This window comes from Hippocampus guttulatus, chromosome 4, assembly GCF_054856545.1.
Source record: "Hippocampus guttulatus isolate MCC_2025c chromosome 4, RoL_Hgut_1.0, whole genome shotgun sequence".
In the NCBI taxonomy this organism is placed as follows: domain Eukaryota; kingdom Metazoa; phylum Chordata; class Actinopteri; order Syngnathiformes; family Syngnathidae; genus Hippocampus; species Hippocampus guttulatus.
In genome coordinates, this window is record NC_141264.1 from 14,722,180 (window position 1) to 14,737,853 (window position 15,674).

General features: G+C 43.8%; 1 protein-coding gene across 1 annotated transcript in view; it reads left to right on the top strand.

Moving 5' to 3' along the window:
• Positions 1 to 5,195: 5,195 nt before the first annotated feature.
• Positions 5,196 to 15,674, top strand: part of pclob (piccolo presynaptic cytomatrix protein b) — a 49,338-nt gene continuing 38,859 nt past the window's right edge. The window contains exons 1-6 of the mRNA XM_086108636.1: positions 5,196 to 6,329; positions 8,990 to 9,622; positions 11,271 to 12,017; positions 12,081 to 12,890; positions 13,861 to 14,766; positions 14,839 to 15,537. Coding sequence (XP_085964762.1) covers positions 5,424 to 6,329; positions 8,990 to 9,622; positions 11,271 to 12,017; positions 12,081 to 12,890; positions 13,861 to 14,766; positions 14,839 to 15,537 — 4,701 coding nt within the window. The 5' untranslated portion in view covers positions 5,196 to 5,423. The remainder of the gene's footprint in view (positions 6,330 to 8,989; positions 9,623 to 11,270; positions 12,018 to 12,080; positions 12,891 to 13,860; positions 14,767 to 14,838; positions 15,538 to 15,674) is intronic.

The following is a 15,674-nucleotide window of genomic DNA, read 5'->3' on the forward strand; positions in this document are numbered from 1 at the left end:
GGGGAGGAAGTGGATAGTAAGAGTGCAGGTTGTACTTTGTAATTCACAGGCTTTATGGTGCACAGTCCTCATTTTTTTTCTCAAACAAGCCGTGACACCACAACAAGTGCAATTGATTTGAGTCGCGTGTGGTGAGGATGAGTTGGTAACCTCAAACACAGTCGAAAGTGAATTAAAATGATGTCTGCAAATATCACAGGATTGCCATGCGTAAACACACACACACATACTTTCTCCCTCTCAGTCCCACCCCCGCATCTCATTCACACTTCACCACCAATGGAGGAGGAATTAATCTACGTATTGTGCAAATGTTAACAGGAGGCAGGCACACGTGTCAAATCCTGATGCATCAAACAAAGAGCATATTCAAAGTTCAAAAATACTGTGCTTGACCATTTTATATTTTAGTAAACTAAAATTAGAAATTAATTACAGAGATACTGTACAACTAAGAGTGTTGCTGACTCACCGCACGATTGAATTAAACATCAGTGGCTTTGTGAAATAGTTTATTATAATAGTTATTTTTGACAAAAAACATGCTCGAGAAGTCTGACTAAGGCACCTGGAAACTTGTGACAAAAGCACAAGTTGACACTTTCAGTGAAATCACACATTTTCTCTTCTTTCTTGACACTCATTTTGTTGGTTTATTTTTCTCAACATTGCGATGACATTGAGCAGGTTATCTGTGCACATCACATCTAAAACAGCCACCTTGAAGGCGACTAAAGGGAGAACAGTACCTTACAAAGGTACTGTGTGCCTCTGGATATTTAACTGTCTGGCACTCTTGTACTCATTTTAAACAAAAATATATCTGAAATGCACCCCGAAAAGAAAACGGGTGGAAAGAGTGCTGAATTTGTGCTTGTTGATGGAAACTATTCCATGCATGCATCCATCCATGATCTTAAGTTGGACCGGCAAATCGGAGCTGTTGTTAAATCCAGCTTTTCTTTTTTAAGCATCTGGCAAAAAAAAATTAAAAAATGAAAAGGGCGGCCCGGTTGTCCAGTGGTTAGCACGTCGACTTCACAGTGCAGAGGTACCAGGTTCGATTCCAGCTCCGGCCTCCCTGTTTGGAGTTTGCATGTTCTCCCCGTGGGTTTTCTCCGGGTGCTCCGGTTTCCTCCCACATTCCAAAAACATGCATGGCAGGCTGATGGAACACTCGGAATTGTCCCTAGGTGTGAGTGTGGGCGTGGATGGTTGTTCCTCTCTGTGTGCCCTGCGATTGGCTGGCAACCGATTCAGGGTATCCCCCGCCTACTGCCCGAAGACAGCTGGGATAGGCTCCAGCACCCCTCGCGACCCTAGTGAGGATAAAGCGTTTCGGAAAATGAATGAATGAATAAAATGAAAAGTCGGCCTATCCTCCCTCAAGTTTTTCCAGTTATTTCATACTGATGCAGCTTGCCGACTAATGGTTGCTCATAAGAGGGAGCACAAAACCCCAATTCTGGGTAGCTCCCTCTCTGCCCATTTTTAAAACTTGTCTTGAAACACAATTTTATTCTATGGTTTTTGACTCCGAATGAGTCTCGATAGTACTGTAGTGATCTGTGGTGTTTATTGTTTACTACTACTACTATTACTACTACCACCACTACTACTACTAATAATAATAATGGTAATAATAACATGATGATGATGATCATCATCATTGTCATCATCCTATTTGAACAGTTTTTTATAAACATTAATATAACTATAAATAATAAAATCAATATTAAAAGTGGGCGGCCAGGTCGTCCAGTGGTTAGCACATCGATTTCACAGTACAGAGGTACCGGGTTCAATTCCAGCTCCGGCCTCCCTGTGTGGCGTTTGCATGTACTCGGTGTACTTGCATTCTCCGGGTACTCCGGTTTCCTCCCACATTCCAAAGACATGCATGGCAGGCTGATTGAACACTCTAAATTGTCCCTAGGTGTGAGTGTGGGCGTGTGTGGCTGTTCGTCTCTGAGTGCCCTGCGATTGGCTGGCAACCGATTCAGGGTGTCCCCCGCCTACTGCCCGAAGTCAGCTGGGATAGGCTCGAGCACCCTGCGACTCTTGTGAGGACAAAACAGATCGGAAAAAGAATGAATGAATGAATATTAAAAGTATAATCCTGTGTCTATAATAATTTGACTCACACATGGCAAAGTTTCATAGTTTTATCAAGGGAGGTTTTCTTTCAATAACACGATAAAATTGGGGAGGAGGGGGTTGTTTGTTTGTTTTGGTTTTTGTTTTCCTTGCAGGTGGTGCAGAGAGTACCCAATTAATTTGGCCAATGAATGCGACGGTGTACGTCCAAATAATGCCCTGTAAGCTTAAAGGCACATTTACGAATACTATCTTTATTAAAATCCTGTTGGAAGATGACACCCTTCATCCCGATTTCTAGACGTGCTGATCGCGTGTGTTATGTTTGAAAATACTGTAGTCACATTGCGACAGGTACATTTCAACAGGCTTTTCGTGCAAAACGTGAGTCACGTGGACCCCAAAACCCCGCGCGTCCCCTTTAATTTCTCTGCCCGTGCAGAGCGATCATCTGTCAGATGCGACGCATGCGCACTGCAGCGGGAGGCATTTCCCCCTCCTCTCTTCTCGAGGATGTTTCTGATCATCGCTCCCTCCTTCCACCGCTGCCCCTGTGCCCTCCGCCTTTCTACAGCCACGCACACGGAGAGCGCGTCTCGGAGCAGGATGCCCGCAGGGATCCGATCTCACTGAAGGTATTTGTCTGGTTATGTCCGCAGAACGGGAGTGACCTGCATTTGACATTGTGGCCGCGCAGGGTGAAGGATGCTGCGGGATGGAAGGAGATGCGCGGTTCTTTTTTTTTTTTTTTCAACACCACACTGGATGACGGGTCTTCCCTGCTTCTCCGTTCGTTTGATTGCGGCTGATTTCGCGACAAACAATCGAAATAAGTGTAGAGTGGAGCTTCCAGTCAAGGGCATGCGCACAGAAATGTGGAGGATGACTCCGTTCTCCACCCGTCACGCTTCACTATCACCCACAAGCGTTTAACATGTTGTCATGGGTTTGAGTGAGGTGATTTGATTACGATGTGGATTGGCTGCAACCTGTCATGTGTTGGGGGCGGGAGGGAGGTGGACTGTACCAGTGCTGCAATGCAATTTTATGTTCTCATCATGAATACGTAGACAGAGCTCATGTGAGATGTTCCATTCCGAAATGTGCACACCTTGAATGGTCATTTCAAATGTATGGTGGTGCCCATGTACGCATTCTCACGCGTTCCATTGGCTCTGTCAGGCTTGTAATGGGAATGGGGTGTGAACCCGAGCCGTTCAGACCCGCTCCACGCGCAAGCGACAGTGCTTGGCGAGATCTCCAATGGATCAGAGTGGTTTGCAAATGCTCAAAACAGACATTCATGGAGTGTGTGTGTGTGAGAGAGAGAGAGAGAGAGAGAGAGAGAGAGAGAGAGAGAGAGAGAGAAAGCGTAGAATTAATCACGTGTTATGTAACAGCATGAGTGGACACCGAGAAATAATCGGCATGTGACAAGGTGGAATTCAGGATGATTGGGTGGCATCGTAGTGCGGGTGGCTTTAGTGCACTTGCTGTGTTTGTTGCAGTGACCAGTAAAATGACACAAGTCATGTGGTGGTAAATGTGGTCAAGGTGTTCATCATTAATTAAAAATTCTTAATTGGTCACAGTCATTGTTTTTTTTTCTTTCCAAGATGGACACTGCCAGTAGGGATGGTCATGAATCAACGATAAAGAGTGGTTCTTAAACGTCTTTTTATCAAGTATAAGGAACCTTTTATTAAGCCGCATATTTGTCGTTTTTTGCTGAAAAGTTTTTATTCAATATTTTTGTGATAACAGGTGCCTTCTGCAGAAGGTAGTATCTTGGTGTCAAGGAAATGAATTGAGGAGTTTTATTTTTATGTACATTGGGCTTTGCTGCTAACTTGTGGCATCTATACTCTTGACAAATATTTTTTTTCGGAGCCAGTCCATTGACGGTGGGATTTTTGCTATTCACTTAGTAAGCAGCTCATGAGGAAAAGCGTTTGGTCCTAAAAAGTGCATATTGAATTCTCATAAGCCACTGTAATATAATACACACACACACTTATATATCATAAATTAGATCGCGATCCAATTTAGATTTTGAATAGATTTAGCTTTTTGAAAAAGATTTTTTCAAAAAGCTAAATACAACTGAATATTTTCAAAAATAAAAAGAATATTTTCAAAATAAAAAGAAAAACGAACTGCAAACTCCAAGTCATACTTCCTCTCCGGTTTACGCCATTTGCTGCTATTAGCGATAGCATCATTGGTGCTGCCCTGTTTGGATCTGCACTTAGCTCACACTCATCGCCTTCAGTTTTTTTAATTACTCTCCTGATGCATCCTTTTCTTCACAGACTGAGACCATGATAATAGCTTGGTCGCACTCTTTATGGATTATCTTCGTCTTCGCCACCACATTATTATCACTGCCTCGACTGACTAATAATGTTTTTTAAATTGCTATTCAGCATGGCTGCTCAGAAACACTTACATATCTTTTTGATTCTTAACTGAGTTCGTAACTCCCTTCATTTCTTGCCATTTATTGATAAAGTATTTTCATTTGTTAAAATGTGTTTGTTTTTGTGTAGTTCATGTTTAAAATGGTTAGGTGCATGGATTTAAGCATTTATTTCATGTACCATTAGAGGAAGCCCTTTGCGAATTACTTCATTAGAACTACATGAAATAATGGTAATAAGCTAAAAAAAACAAGTCAAGACTGCATTACAGGTATCAAACTGTCATCACTGAAGAATAAAATGACCCAGATTGCTGTTTTAGGTAACATTCTTAACCCTCCTGTCATGCCAGCGACAGGGAGGGCGACCTAAATCCTACTCACAACAATTGGGAGTCGGCGAACTACTAGCCACAAGCTGGCCACAATTTTTTATTATGATACGAAGGTCCCAATGTGGCCCGTGCACCTCCAGTTTGACACCCTTGCTGGAAGGAATCCCAAGAAATCGAATGTGTTCGTTTGATGAAACATTCATGTTTTCAGTTGATTAACATGCAGCCAAACGCATGGATACAGAGAATGAAGTGATGTTAATTTGCCTCCTTTCCATTATCCCTCCATCTTATCTTGTTCCCTGTCAACCGTGACCTCCCCCGCTCCTCCATCTCCCCCCTCCCTTTCCAGTAAGTCTCATGTAGATGCTGAGCCAGAGGAGAGTCCAGTCAGCAGCAGCAGCAGCAGCGGAGCCGTCGATGCCCTCTCTTCAGCGCCCATTCCAGCTCCCCCTCAGGCCTCGGCCGGAGCACCGGGAGAGGAAACAGACAGTGGCCCCTGCTCTGACTCAGACACTGCAGTAGACTCCAGCTCCTACAGAGAAGAAGAAGAAGACGAGGAAGATCCCAATATGTTTTCCTCTAAATTTCTCAGTGGGACCAACCCGCTTAGTGCCGTGTCCTCTGCAGTCAACAAGTTTGGTCTGTTTGGTGATGACGGGGATGGGGATAAAAAACAGAAAAGTGGAGCGCAGCAGCCAGATGTAAACCCAGGAAAAGGCCAGCCACGACAAAAAGAGCCCCCAAAACCCTGCCAGGGTGCTCCTGTGCAGAAGAGCCAGCTTCCTGCAAAACAGGGGTCACCGCAATTGCATGGCAATGGACAAACGGGGCCCCTGAAACAGCCTGAAGGTCAACACAAAGGTTTGCAGCAACAGGGTGCATCCAAGGCTGGAGGTTCACCGCAGGCTCATGCAGGGATCAAAATGCAAGAGTCCCAGCGAGGAACAGCAAAGGTTGGACAGCAACAGGGATCTCCGAAACTGTCTCAGCAACAATCAATTCCACAGAAACCATCTCAGCAACAATCAGGGCCACCGAAACTGTCTTCACAACAACAGGGAACACCTAAACCGTCCCTGCAACCGCAGGGGTCCCCTAAACAGTCTCAGCAACAACAGGCGTCCCCTAAACCGTCCCGGCAAGAATCGGCACCACAGAAAACATCACAGCAACACTTGAGATCGCCTAAACCATCCCCACAACAACAGGGAACACCTAAAACCTCCCCACAACAGAATCCCCCCAAAGCCGACCCGCAGCAGGCCTCGTCCAAGATGGGCGCACTCCAGGAGGCCCAGCAGCAAGGACAAAAAGGTGCCCCCAAACCAGAACTCATGCGAGGGTCTTCAATTTGTCCCGTTTGCAACACAACCAAACTCAATATGCACACCAAGGAAGCCCCAAACCATAAAACATGCACGCAGTGCAAAACCCAAGTTTGCAACCTGTGTGGCTTCAGCCCTCCTGATGCCGATGTAAGTATTTTCTCATTTCATACAAATACAGTCAACACCTTTGCAGAAAATTAAAAGTGTCCAACAGACCAGTGTTTCCCAACCTTTCCCGAGCTTTACTGAGAGAAAAAACCCCCATCAGTGTCAGGTTAATGGAACACTCAAAATTGTCCCTAGGTGTGAGTGTGAGGGTGGTTGTCCATCTATGTGTGCCCTGTAATTGCCTGGCAACCAGTTAAGGGTGTCTCCCATATCCTTCCCAAAAACAGCTGGGATAGGTTCCAGCACACCCCCAACCCCCGTGGGGCTAAGTGGATCAGAAAATGGATGGATGGACAACAAACTGTAGTGTGTTGTAGTTACATAATACGAGGGCTGCAACGAATGATTATATTTGACTATGATCATTCATCTGTCGATCATTTTGTTGATTAATCGATGGATCAGATAACATAAAAAAAAGACCCATTCATCAAAAACGGGACATTATTTCAAACTGCTGGTAAACGCCAACACATAAGTTGATTATGATGAAATGACTTGCTTGGTCCAAGACAAGTCAAAAAATAGGACAAAATGTTGCATGTCATTTCCCAATTGTTTGCAGTTTTATTTTGATTCAACACAAAATGACGCTATCAGATTGGGGTTATCGACGTGGTGGAGTGTGTCCCCTACGGTAGACGTTACACTAAGTAAAACGGTGATGGGGGTGGAGATTATGTGGGCGGCTGTCATGTGGCTGTCTTTTGGCTAGAGACCATCCGTTCTGGAAAATCAACACATTTTCCCCAAATTCCCAATGGCCACCAAGACCTCACTTTTTTAAGCAATGTTGCGGGACATTTTCTAATTTCTTACTGAGCCAATTTCCTACTCGAGAGGCGTTCATGACCGCCTCAGAAAAACGTAAATTAACTATTCCTTCAATGAAACTACGAAAATTGAAAACAATGCATCAAAACAGAAAATCAAGTGAGGAAATCACTAAATAAATTCTATAGCCCCACTACAGAATTTATTTTGTATATATACAGTATGTATACCTGTATATATAAGATAAGATATCCTTTATTTGTCCCACACTGGGGAAATTTACAGCCTCCAGCAGCAAGGTAGAAAGAAGGTGGGTAGAAAGAAGAAAGAAGAAAAAACAAACAAACACCGTTCAATTAAGTGCAATATAAATACAAAATGGATAAATCGCAGTGCTATTTACAATTGTTTTTCACATCATGTAATTATTATTATTATTATTGTTATTATTTTTATTCAGCAGCCTGACAGCAGTCGATAGGAACGAGCGTCGGTATCTCTCCTTCTTGCAGCGCGGGTGTAACAGTCTCTGGCTGAAGGAGCTACCCAGTGCTGTCAGGGCGGGCTGGAGGGGGTGGGAGGGACTGTCCATCATAGCTTTTAGCTTTGATAGCATCCTTCTGTTGCCCACCTCCTCCAGAGTGTCAAGGGAGCAGCCCAGGACAGAACTGGCCTTCCTGACCAGTCGCACCAGTCTCTTTCTGTCCCGGGCTGAGATGCTGCCTGACCAGCAGACAATGCCATAATGGATGGTCGAGGCCACCACCGAGTTATAGAAAGTCTTAAGGAGCGACCCCTGAACCCCAAAAGACCTCAGTTTCCTGAGTAGGAAGAGTCGGCTCTGTCCTTTCCTAATCAGGGTGTCCGTGTTTGTAGACCAGTCCAGTTTGTTGTTCAGAAGAACACCTAGGTACTTGTAGGAGGTCACCCTCTCTATGTCCATACCCTGGATGTTCACCGGTGCTGGTGAGGACTGTTTCCTGCAGAAATCCACAACCAACTCCTTAGTTTTCCTAGGGTTGATCTGGAGGAGATTCTGCTGGCACCAGTCCACAAAGTCCTTCGTCAGTCCCTTGTACTCCCGATCGTCCCCCTCTGTAATGAGGCCAACAATCGCAGAGTCATCGGAGAACTTCTGAAGGTGGCAGTTTGGAGTTTATATATATATATATATATATATATATATATATATATATATATATATATATGTGTGTGTATGTGTGTATGTGTGTGTCCATATACATTATATATATACAGTATATATACAAAATAAATTCTGTAGTGGGGCTACAGAATTTATTTTGTGAGTTCCTCGCTTGATTTTCTGTTTTGATGCATTATGTTCAATTTTCGTAATTTCATTGAAGGGATAGTTAATTTACGTTTTTCCGAGACAGTCATGAACGCCTCTCGAGTCGAATAGAAGAAGAGAAGGCACGGAGACAGACAAAGATGTACCGGTACCTGTATTTGTTGAGACTGTGAAAACTGAAAACCATGAATAAAGTGCGCATTAAAAAAAAAAAAACAACACCACAGCTCTCCTTTTTTCGGAGCTGCAACAAAAACTTATTTAATAAAGCAGCGACACAGTTCACTGAACCAACAGCAAGTTATAACATTGTAAGCATGTCTCCAGCAAGGAGCCATCTTGGGGTCGATGCATTACCGTAATGACCATACACAAGCCGCACCATATTTTAAGGCGCGCGGTGAGATTTTAAGAAAATGGAAGACTTTTTGGAGCGCCCTATAGTGTGGAAAATACGGTGTGTGTGTGTGTGTGTGTATATATATATATTTAAGTGTATGGTATATATATATATATTTTTTTTTTTTTTACTAATACCTGTATCTGTCTCCAGGCATCCGAGTGGCTTTGTCTCACCTGCCAGATAAAGAGAGCTGAAGGACCCCCGATCAAAAAGCCAATACCATCCCCCTCTAGAATGCCTTCGCCTGCTGGATCAGGTTCAACCAACAGGAAGCAAAATATACCAGCAGCCAAAAGTGAAGCTCCCACAGGCCAAGCAAGTCCCAAGCACGTCGGGACAGACTCTCAGAAACCACACCTAGCGAAAAGCGGTCCAGCAGCAGCCAATACTAAAACAGCAAATCCTGAGGAAACGGTGACTGGCAAAATGTTTGGATTCGGTTCTTCCATTTTCAGCTCTGCATCAACATTGATAACCTCGGCGGTTCAGGATGAGCCCAAAATCACACCGCCGGGTTCACCCAAAGTGCAGACCAAACCTGCTGCCGTCCAGGAGAAGAAACTACAACCTGAGCAGGCCAGGGTTCCTCCTCGAGGACGTTCTCCATCAGACCCTCCGCAATCACCTGGGCACCCTCCCAAAAAAGGCCAATCATCTTGTCCTCTTTGTCAGATAGTGCTCAACGTGGGCTCCAAGGACCCCCCAAACTATAGCACCTGCACTGAATGCAGGAGCACTGTATGCAACCAGTGTGGATTTAACCCCATGCCAAATGTGAAGGAGGTAAGACTGACCCATATGGATCAAATAAGCTTGTGATTGTGTGGGCAAAGTATGGCCTGGGAACCACATAACCGCATAAGGCCTACATTCCGACCCACATTGCTTTCACATTGTCAAGTCATATTTATGTATATCGTGCCGATTCACAACAGTGGCTTTCTCAAAGAAATGTACAGAATACACACACACACACAAACACATATACGTATATATACAGTATATATATATATACAGTATATATACACAGTATATATATATATATATATTTACCTCTTCTGTGATTGACCATGTTCATCTATCAGCAGTGAAAACTCCAAGTGAATGGAGTCAATCTGGTCTTATTTACAGTTGCTGGTCAAGTCTCACTGAATCTGACTGTTTGCAGTGAACTTAACAATTGTCTCCTTGACCTGACATTGGTTAAAGGGGACTGGCTCACCAATTGAAAAATCGTTATTATTCTGCCATGTCATTGATGACTAATATTTAATTCCAGTTCAACTTCTGGAACATATCTTGAACTCTGCTGAAAAGCAGAGATCACATGTTTGCTCCTTGCTAAAAATACACATCCACACCTCGCAGGCTTGTACTATGGAGGCAAGCAGGCAAACACTGAAGGAAATTGATAAGGCATCTTACTGGCAGTCTGAAGCACAATAGACCTGACACTCGACACTGTAATTCAATGCACAACGTAGAGGTCGTAAGGACAAGCTAGCCAACGACACCCAAAGGCTGCTGCTTCACCCTGTAACAATGATGTGCAGTCGACTCGAGCTATAAAAATGCTCTGTAAAAAAACAAAACAAAAATAAAAACATTACCTCCCCAGTAATCGATTGTTGTTCTCACCGAAATTGCATTTCTCGAAATCAAATTAAATGTTTTTATTGTCTTGTAAATGACACTCATACCCATTATGTTCCTGAAGTAAAATATGTTTTGTTCGGAATTGGAAATCTTGTGTGTGTGTGCGTGTGCGTGTAGTTGTCTCTCTTTCGTTTTTATTGTATGTTCCGTTCATACTGGTGTGTTTCTATTATGAAATATTTGTCAAAATATCAAACCTTTCAGTGTCCCTTTGTTGTGGTACGTGTCCATGTGGTATGCTTTGGTACGCGTCGTGACTCTGCTGCTCGTTGACTGATTGAGAGAGAATAGATCACCTTCTTAGTGTCTGTTATTATGGAATTAAAGTTATGGGACAAAAGCAAAAGTGACATCTAATAAGTTGGAAGGAGGACTGGAATCCATGTTTCTTGTTGACCGGGATGGGAGATTAGCATGTCAGCCTTCCATTGGAGTGGTCTGAGGTTTGAGGCCATCCTCTATGGAGTTTGCCTGTGCTCCCTATTTCCCACGTGGATTTCCCCTAGGTACTCTGGCCTTTTTCCTTTTCTTTATAACAATAAGGAGGATAGGTTCACTGGGGACTCTAAATTGCCCAAAGGTGGGAATTATTGTTTGTCTTGCAAGCAAGAGATGACAAGTGTACCTCATCTCTTGCCCAAAGTCAGTTGAGATTAACTCGAGGGCCAACCGTGACCCAAAAGAGAACATCAACACTAATGGACTGAACTGAACTGCTTGGTGGAAATCGGGGTTCATGGAAGAAAAATAACCTTTATCTTATGTGTTGTTTAAGGGCAAGGAGTGGCTTTGTCTGAACTGCCAAGTGAAACGTGCAACGAAAGGAATTGAATCTCCCAAACTTCCCACTTCCCCGTCGAAAAGGACACCCGGACAGCATGTACCGCAAACGACTCCTGCACAGTCACGTAAGGCTGAAGCTGTTAAAGCACAAGGCAGTCAGAAACAGGCCAGCTCAGCTCCTCCTCAGAAAGCACAACAGGACAACGTGAAGGCAGATCTGCAGAAAAAAACTGAGCAGTTACAAAAACAGGGCAATACGACTGAAGCTCCACAGCAAGAGTCAGGGGGTTTCTTTGGTTTCGGCAGTCCTAAAAAGCAGCCTGATGCTACTAAGCCTGCCGAGTCAGTGACAGGGAAGATGTTTGGATTTGGTTCCTCCATATTCAGCCCTGCCTCCACTTTGATGTCCTCTGCTGTGCAAGAGGAACCAAAACCGACACCTACACTGGCTTCTCCCAAGATGCAGACTTCTAAAGAGTCCCCATCTCTGAAGAGCCCACAACCAGAAGAGAAAACAGAACAAAGCCAGCAGCTGAAAGGAGACAAGCTTTCATCAGAACCATTGAAGAAAGTATCCGCTCCCCTTGTTATTTCTAAACCTCCTCAGTCATCCTGTCCTGTCTGTAAATCACAACTCAATTTTAGCTCGAAAGATCCCCCCAATTACAACACCTGTACAGAGTGTAAAAACACGGTCTGCAACCAATGTGGATTTAACCCTGTGCCAAATGTGAAGGAGGTAAGACAATGTATTTTGTTTATTTGTGTTTTTGCGTTTTTAACAAACACTGCTCTTGTATAGGTGAAAGAGTGGTTATGCCTCAACTGTCAGATGCAACGTGCCCTCGGAGCATCAGAGCCTCCGGGAATGCCGATGATGAAACCAGGGGCCTCGCCAAACAAAGCTCCTGGGTCTGTGACTGTCCCCAAAAAGGAAACACAGCATAAATCTAAAACAAAAGACGACCCAACACCTCCTGAGTCCAAAGCAAAGGAGGTACCTGCGAAAGAATCTGCAAAGACGGACGTTGCAAACCAGAAAACTCCAGCTTCGGATCCAAAAGATCTATCGCAAAACCAGAAGAAAGGCCCTCAAAAGCACCCGGAAGCAACAATTATATCTGAGCTAAAGCAGAATAATGAGTCTTCAAAGGCACAAGAAGAGCCCTGTAGTGCTAAACTACAGTCTGATGCAGTCAAGTCCACTGACTCAATTGGCGGGAAAATGTTTAGCTTTGGCTCCTCAATCTTCAGCTCAGCATCCACTTTAATCAACGCAGCAGGCCATGAGGAGCCCAAAAAAACACCCCCACTGTCCCCAAAAATGCCTGCCGGAAAGGTGACCAAATCACTTCTTGCTCAGGAGAAAGAACCGATGAAGAAACAAGAGTCCAAGCCATCTACATTGTTACCATCTAAACCTCCGTCAGATCATTCAAAGGAGGTGACCATCTCCCAAGCATTATTTAAAGAAGGCCAAGCTACTTGCCCGCTTTGTAAGGCAAAACTTAATTCTGGTTCAAAGGATCCTCCCAACTACAGCAAATGCACAGAATGCAAACACACCGTTTGTAACCAGTGTGGATTCAATCCAGTGCCAAATCTGTCAAAGGTAATCAATTTAATATCGTAATTGGGGGAAATTATTAACATGTTTCCTCCACTACAGTGGACCTTGCAGTTTGGTATTCACCTATTCGCAGATTTCTTTTCTAAATATTTTTTTTCATTTTTACATTTTTTTTCCCCCATGTGTTTTTGGGGTGGGAAAACCCTCCCGAGAAAATGCTTGCTCAATTTTTGAAGACTATTTTGTGTTGATGAGAGAGAGAGAGAGAGAGAGAGAGAGAGAGAGAGAGAGAGAGAGAGAGAGAGAGAGCGGCCCGATGTCCAGTGGTTAGTGCGTCAACCTCACAGTACAGAGGTCATGGGTTCAATCGTGACTGCGGCCTTCCTGTGTGGAATTTGCATGTTCTCCCTGGACCTGTGTGGGTTTTCTCCGGGTACTCCGGCTTCCTCCCACATTCCAGAAAACATGCATGGCAGGCTCATTGAACGCTCTAAATTGTCCCTAGGTGTGAGCGCGAATGGTTGTTCGTCTCTGTGTGCCCTGTGATTGGCTGGCAAATGGTTCAGGGTGTGCCCCGCCTACTGCCTGAAGACAGCTGGGATAGACTTTTTTTTGGGGGGGGGGGGGTTACAATTTTTTTTACAATTTCTCTGCACATATTTTGTCCATAAAATGCCTTTTTGTCATGCATTTGGTTAGGAAGTGAGTGGTCCTATGTGGACCCCCGTAGCGCTGATAAAAAAGAGCCCCCAACCATCATTTAAGTTGACCATCCCTGGTCTAAATTGACCAGCGGTCTGTCTGGCTGTACCCTGTAATTAACTGGCAATAAGTCCTCAGTGTCTCTCATCCGAAGTCAGCTGGGATAGGCTCCATTTACATCTGACATTAATAAAGACAAGGGCTATAGAATACAGATGGACAAAAGATTAATGCTTGTCATCTTTTGACAAGAATATGCAATTCATTTAAATATTTGCAATTCTCATTCTACGTCTTTTCTTTTTTTTAGGTAAAAGAATGGCTGTGCTTGAACTGTCAGATGCAAAGAGCTCAGAATGTATCTGAACCTCCAATAAAGTCCCCCGCCGCTGTAAATAAACGGCCTCCATCGTCCATACCTCAGAAGACAACCGTTTCAAATCAAGTCGAAACAACTAAGAAAGATGTATTAAATGATGAGCTTACAAAAACACAGACTGCAGCACCCGATAAGAAGAATGAGGGTTTTGTACCAAGTCCTTCACAGAAGATCTCATCCATAACTGCTAAAGAACCAGATCAGAGCAAAGAGGGTACTCCAGTTTCTGACCAGGAACCTCATATGGAGTCTGGTTCTTTTCAGAAGCCATTAGACTATACCCCTCATTCTGGACCAAAGCAGAACAAAGCCAATTCAGATTCCCTGAAAGAGTCATCCGACAAATCTGGCTTGAGTGGCTCTAAAACTTCGGATGGTTCCAAAACAACTGACTCAATCACTGGGAAGATGTTTGGTTTTGGCTCTTCGATTTTTAGCTCGGCATCCACTTTGATCTCATCAGCGGTTCAGGACGAGTCACGCATGACACCGCCAAGCTCTCGTAAGATGTCAGCTCCAGTGCAGGTCTCTCCAAAGATGGCAGGTGTGCCCAAGATTTCTCCCAAGAAAGTGCCACCGAAAGGACTCACCAGTCTTTCTCAGGAAACCAAGAAAAATGAAGAATCAAATCAGAGCAAGCAGGATAAAGTTTCACCACAGCCATCAAAGGCAGCAATAGTGTCTCACACCCAACCTAAAGTACACCACGAGAGCTGTCCACTATGTCATCTCAAATTAAATATTGGCTCGAAGGAACCTCCGAATTACAGTAACTGCTCCGAGTGTAAGACCAATGTCTGTGACAAATGCGGATTTAACCCACTGCCCACTGGAAAGGTAATTTTGTTCTATGTAAATTATGTACAGCATGTATTTGAAATTGGTTGATCCATGTTGGTTTTATTTCAGAAAAACGAATGGCTGTGTCTTACCTGTCAGATGAAAAGAGCACTTGAAGCATCTGAGCAACCAGCTTCTCAAAAACAAGAACATGTTCCAGCTATGATCAAGTCAACAGACATCTCCAAACCAATTACATCTCAAATCAAGTCAAATCCAAATGTTGCTGAGACCCCACAACAAAAGTCATCCACAGTTTTAGTTCCATCAAACAAACCCGAAGCTTCCACTACACCACTGAAGTTGGTTAGCCCAGCACCTGCTTCAAAATCAAGGCCGGATGCAGAGAAGGCAACAAACTCAGTGTCAGGAAAGATGTTTGGACTTGGCTCATCAATCTTCAACTCGGCATCTACATTAATATCGTCGGCTGTTCGAGATCAACCCAAGACAACACCGCCAGCTTCTCCCAAAAAGTCTCCAGCAAAAGAGCTTAAATCTGATAATTGTCAGAATCTGGAGCCACAGAAGAAGTCATTGAAGTCCACACAGTTGGGAACAGGACCGCTATCAGGTCCAACTAGAGGAGATAATGACATACCAAAACATCCAACGGCTGTAGAAGCGACCAAGTCAGCTGTCAAACCAGGTCCCACTTGTCTGCTCTGTAAAGCTGAACTTCACCAAGCTAACTCCAATACCTGCACTGAATGCAAAAACACTGTATGTAATCAGTGCGGGTTTAACCCTATGCCAAATGAAACTAAGGTAAAACTATATATTTTTATATATACTTTAAAATGATAAAAACATGATTACTTTTCGAAAAAAATTGAATCATTCCTTTAATCAAGCTTGCCCATGACTTGACTTGTACTTCTACTTAGCTTGTAAAATTTTGGAAT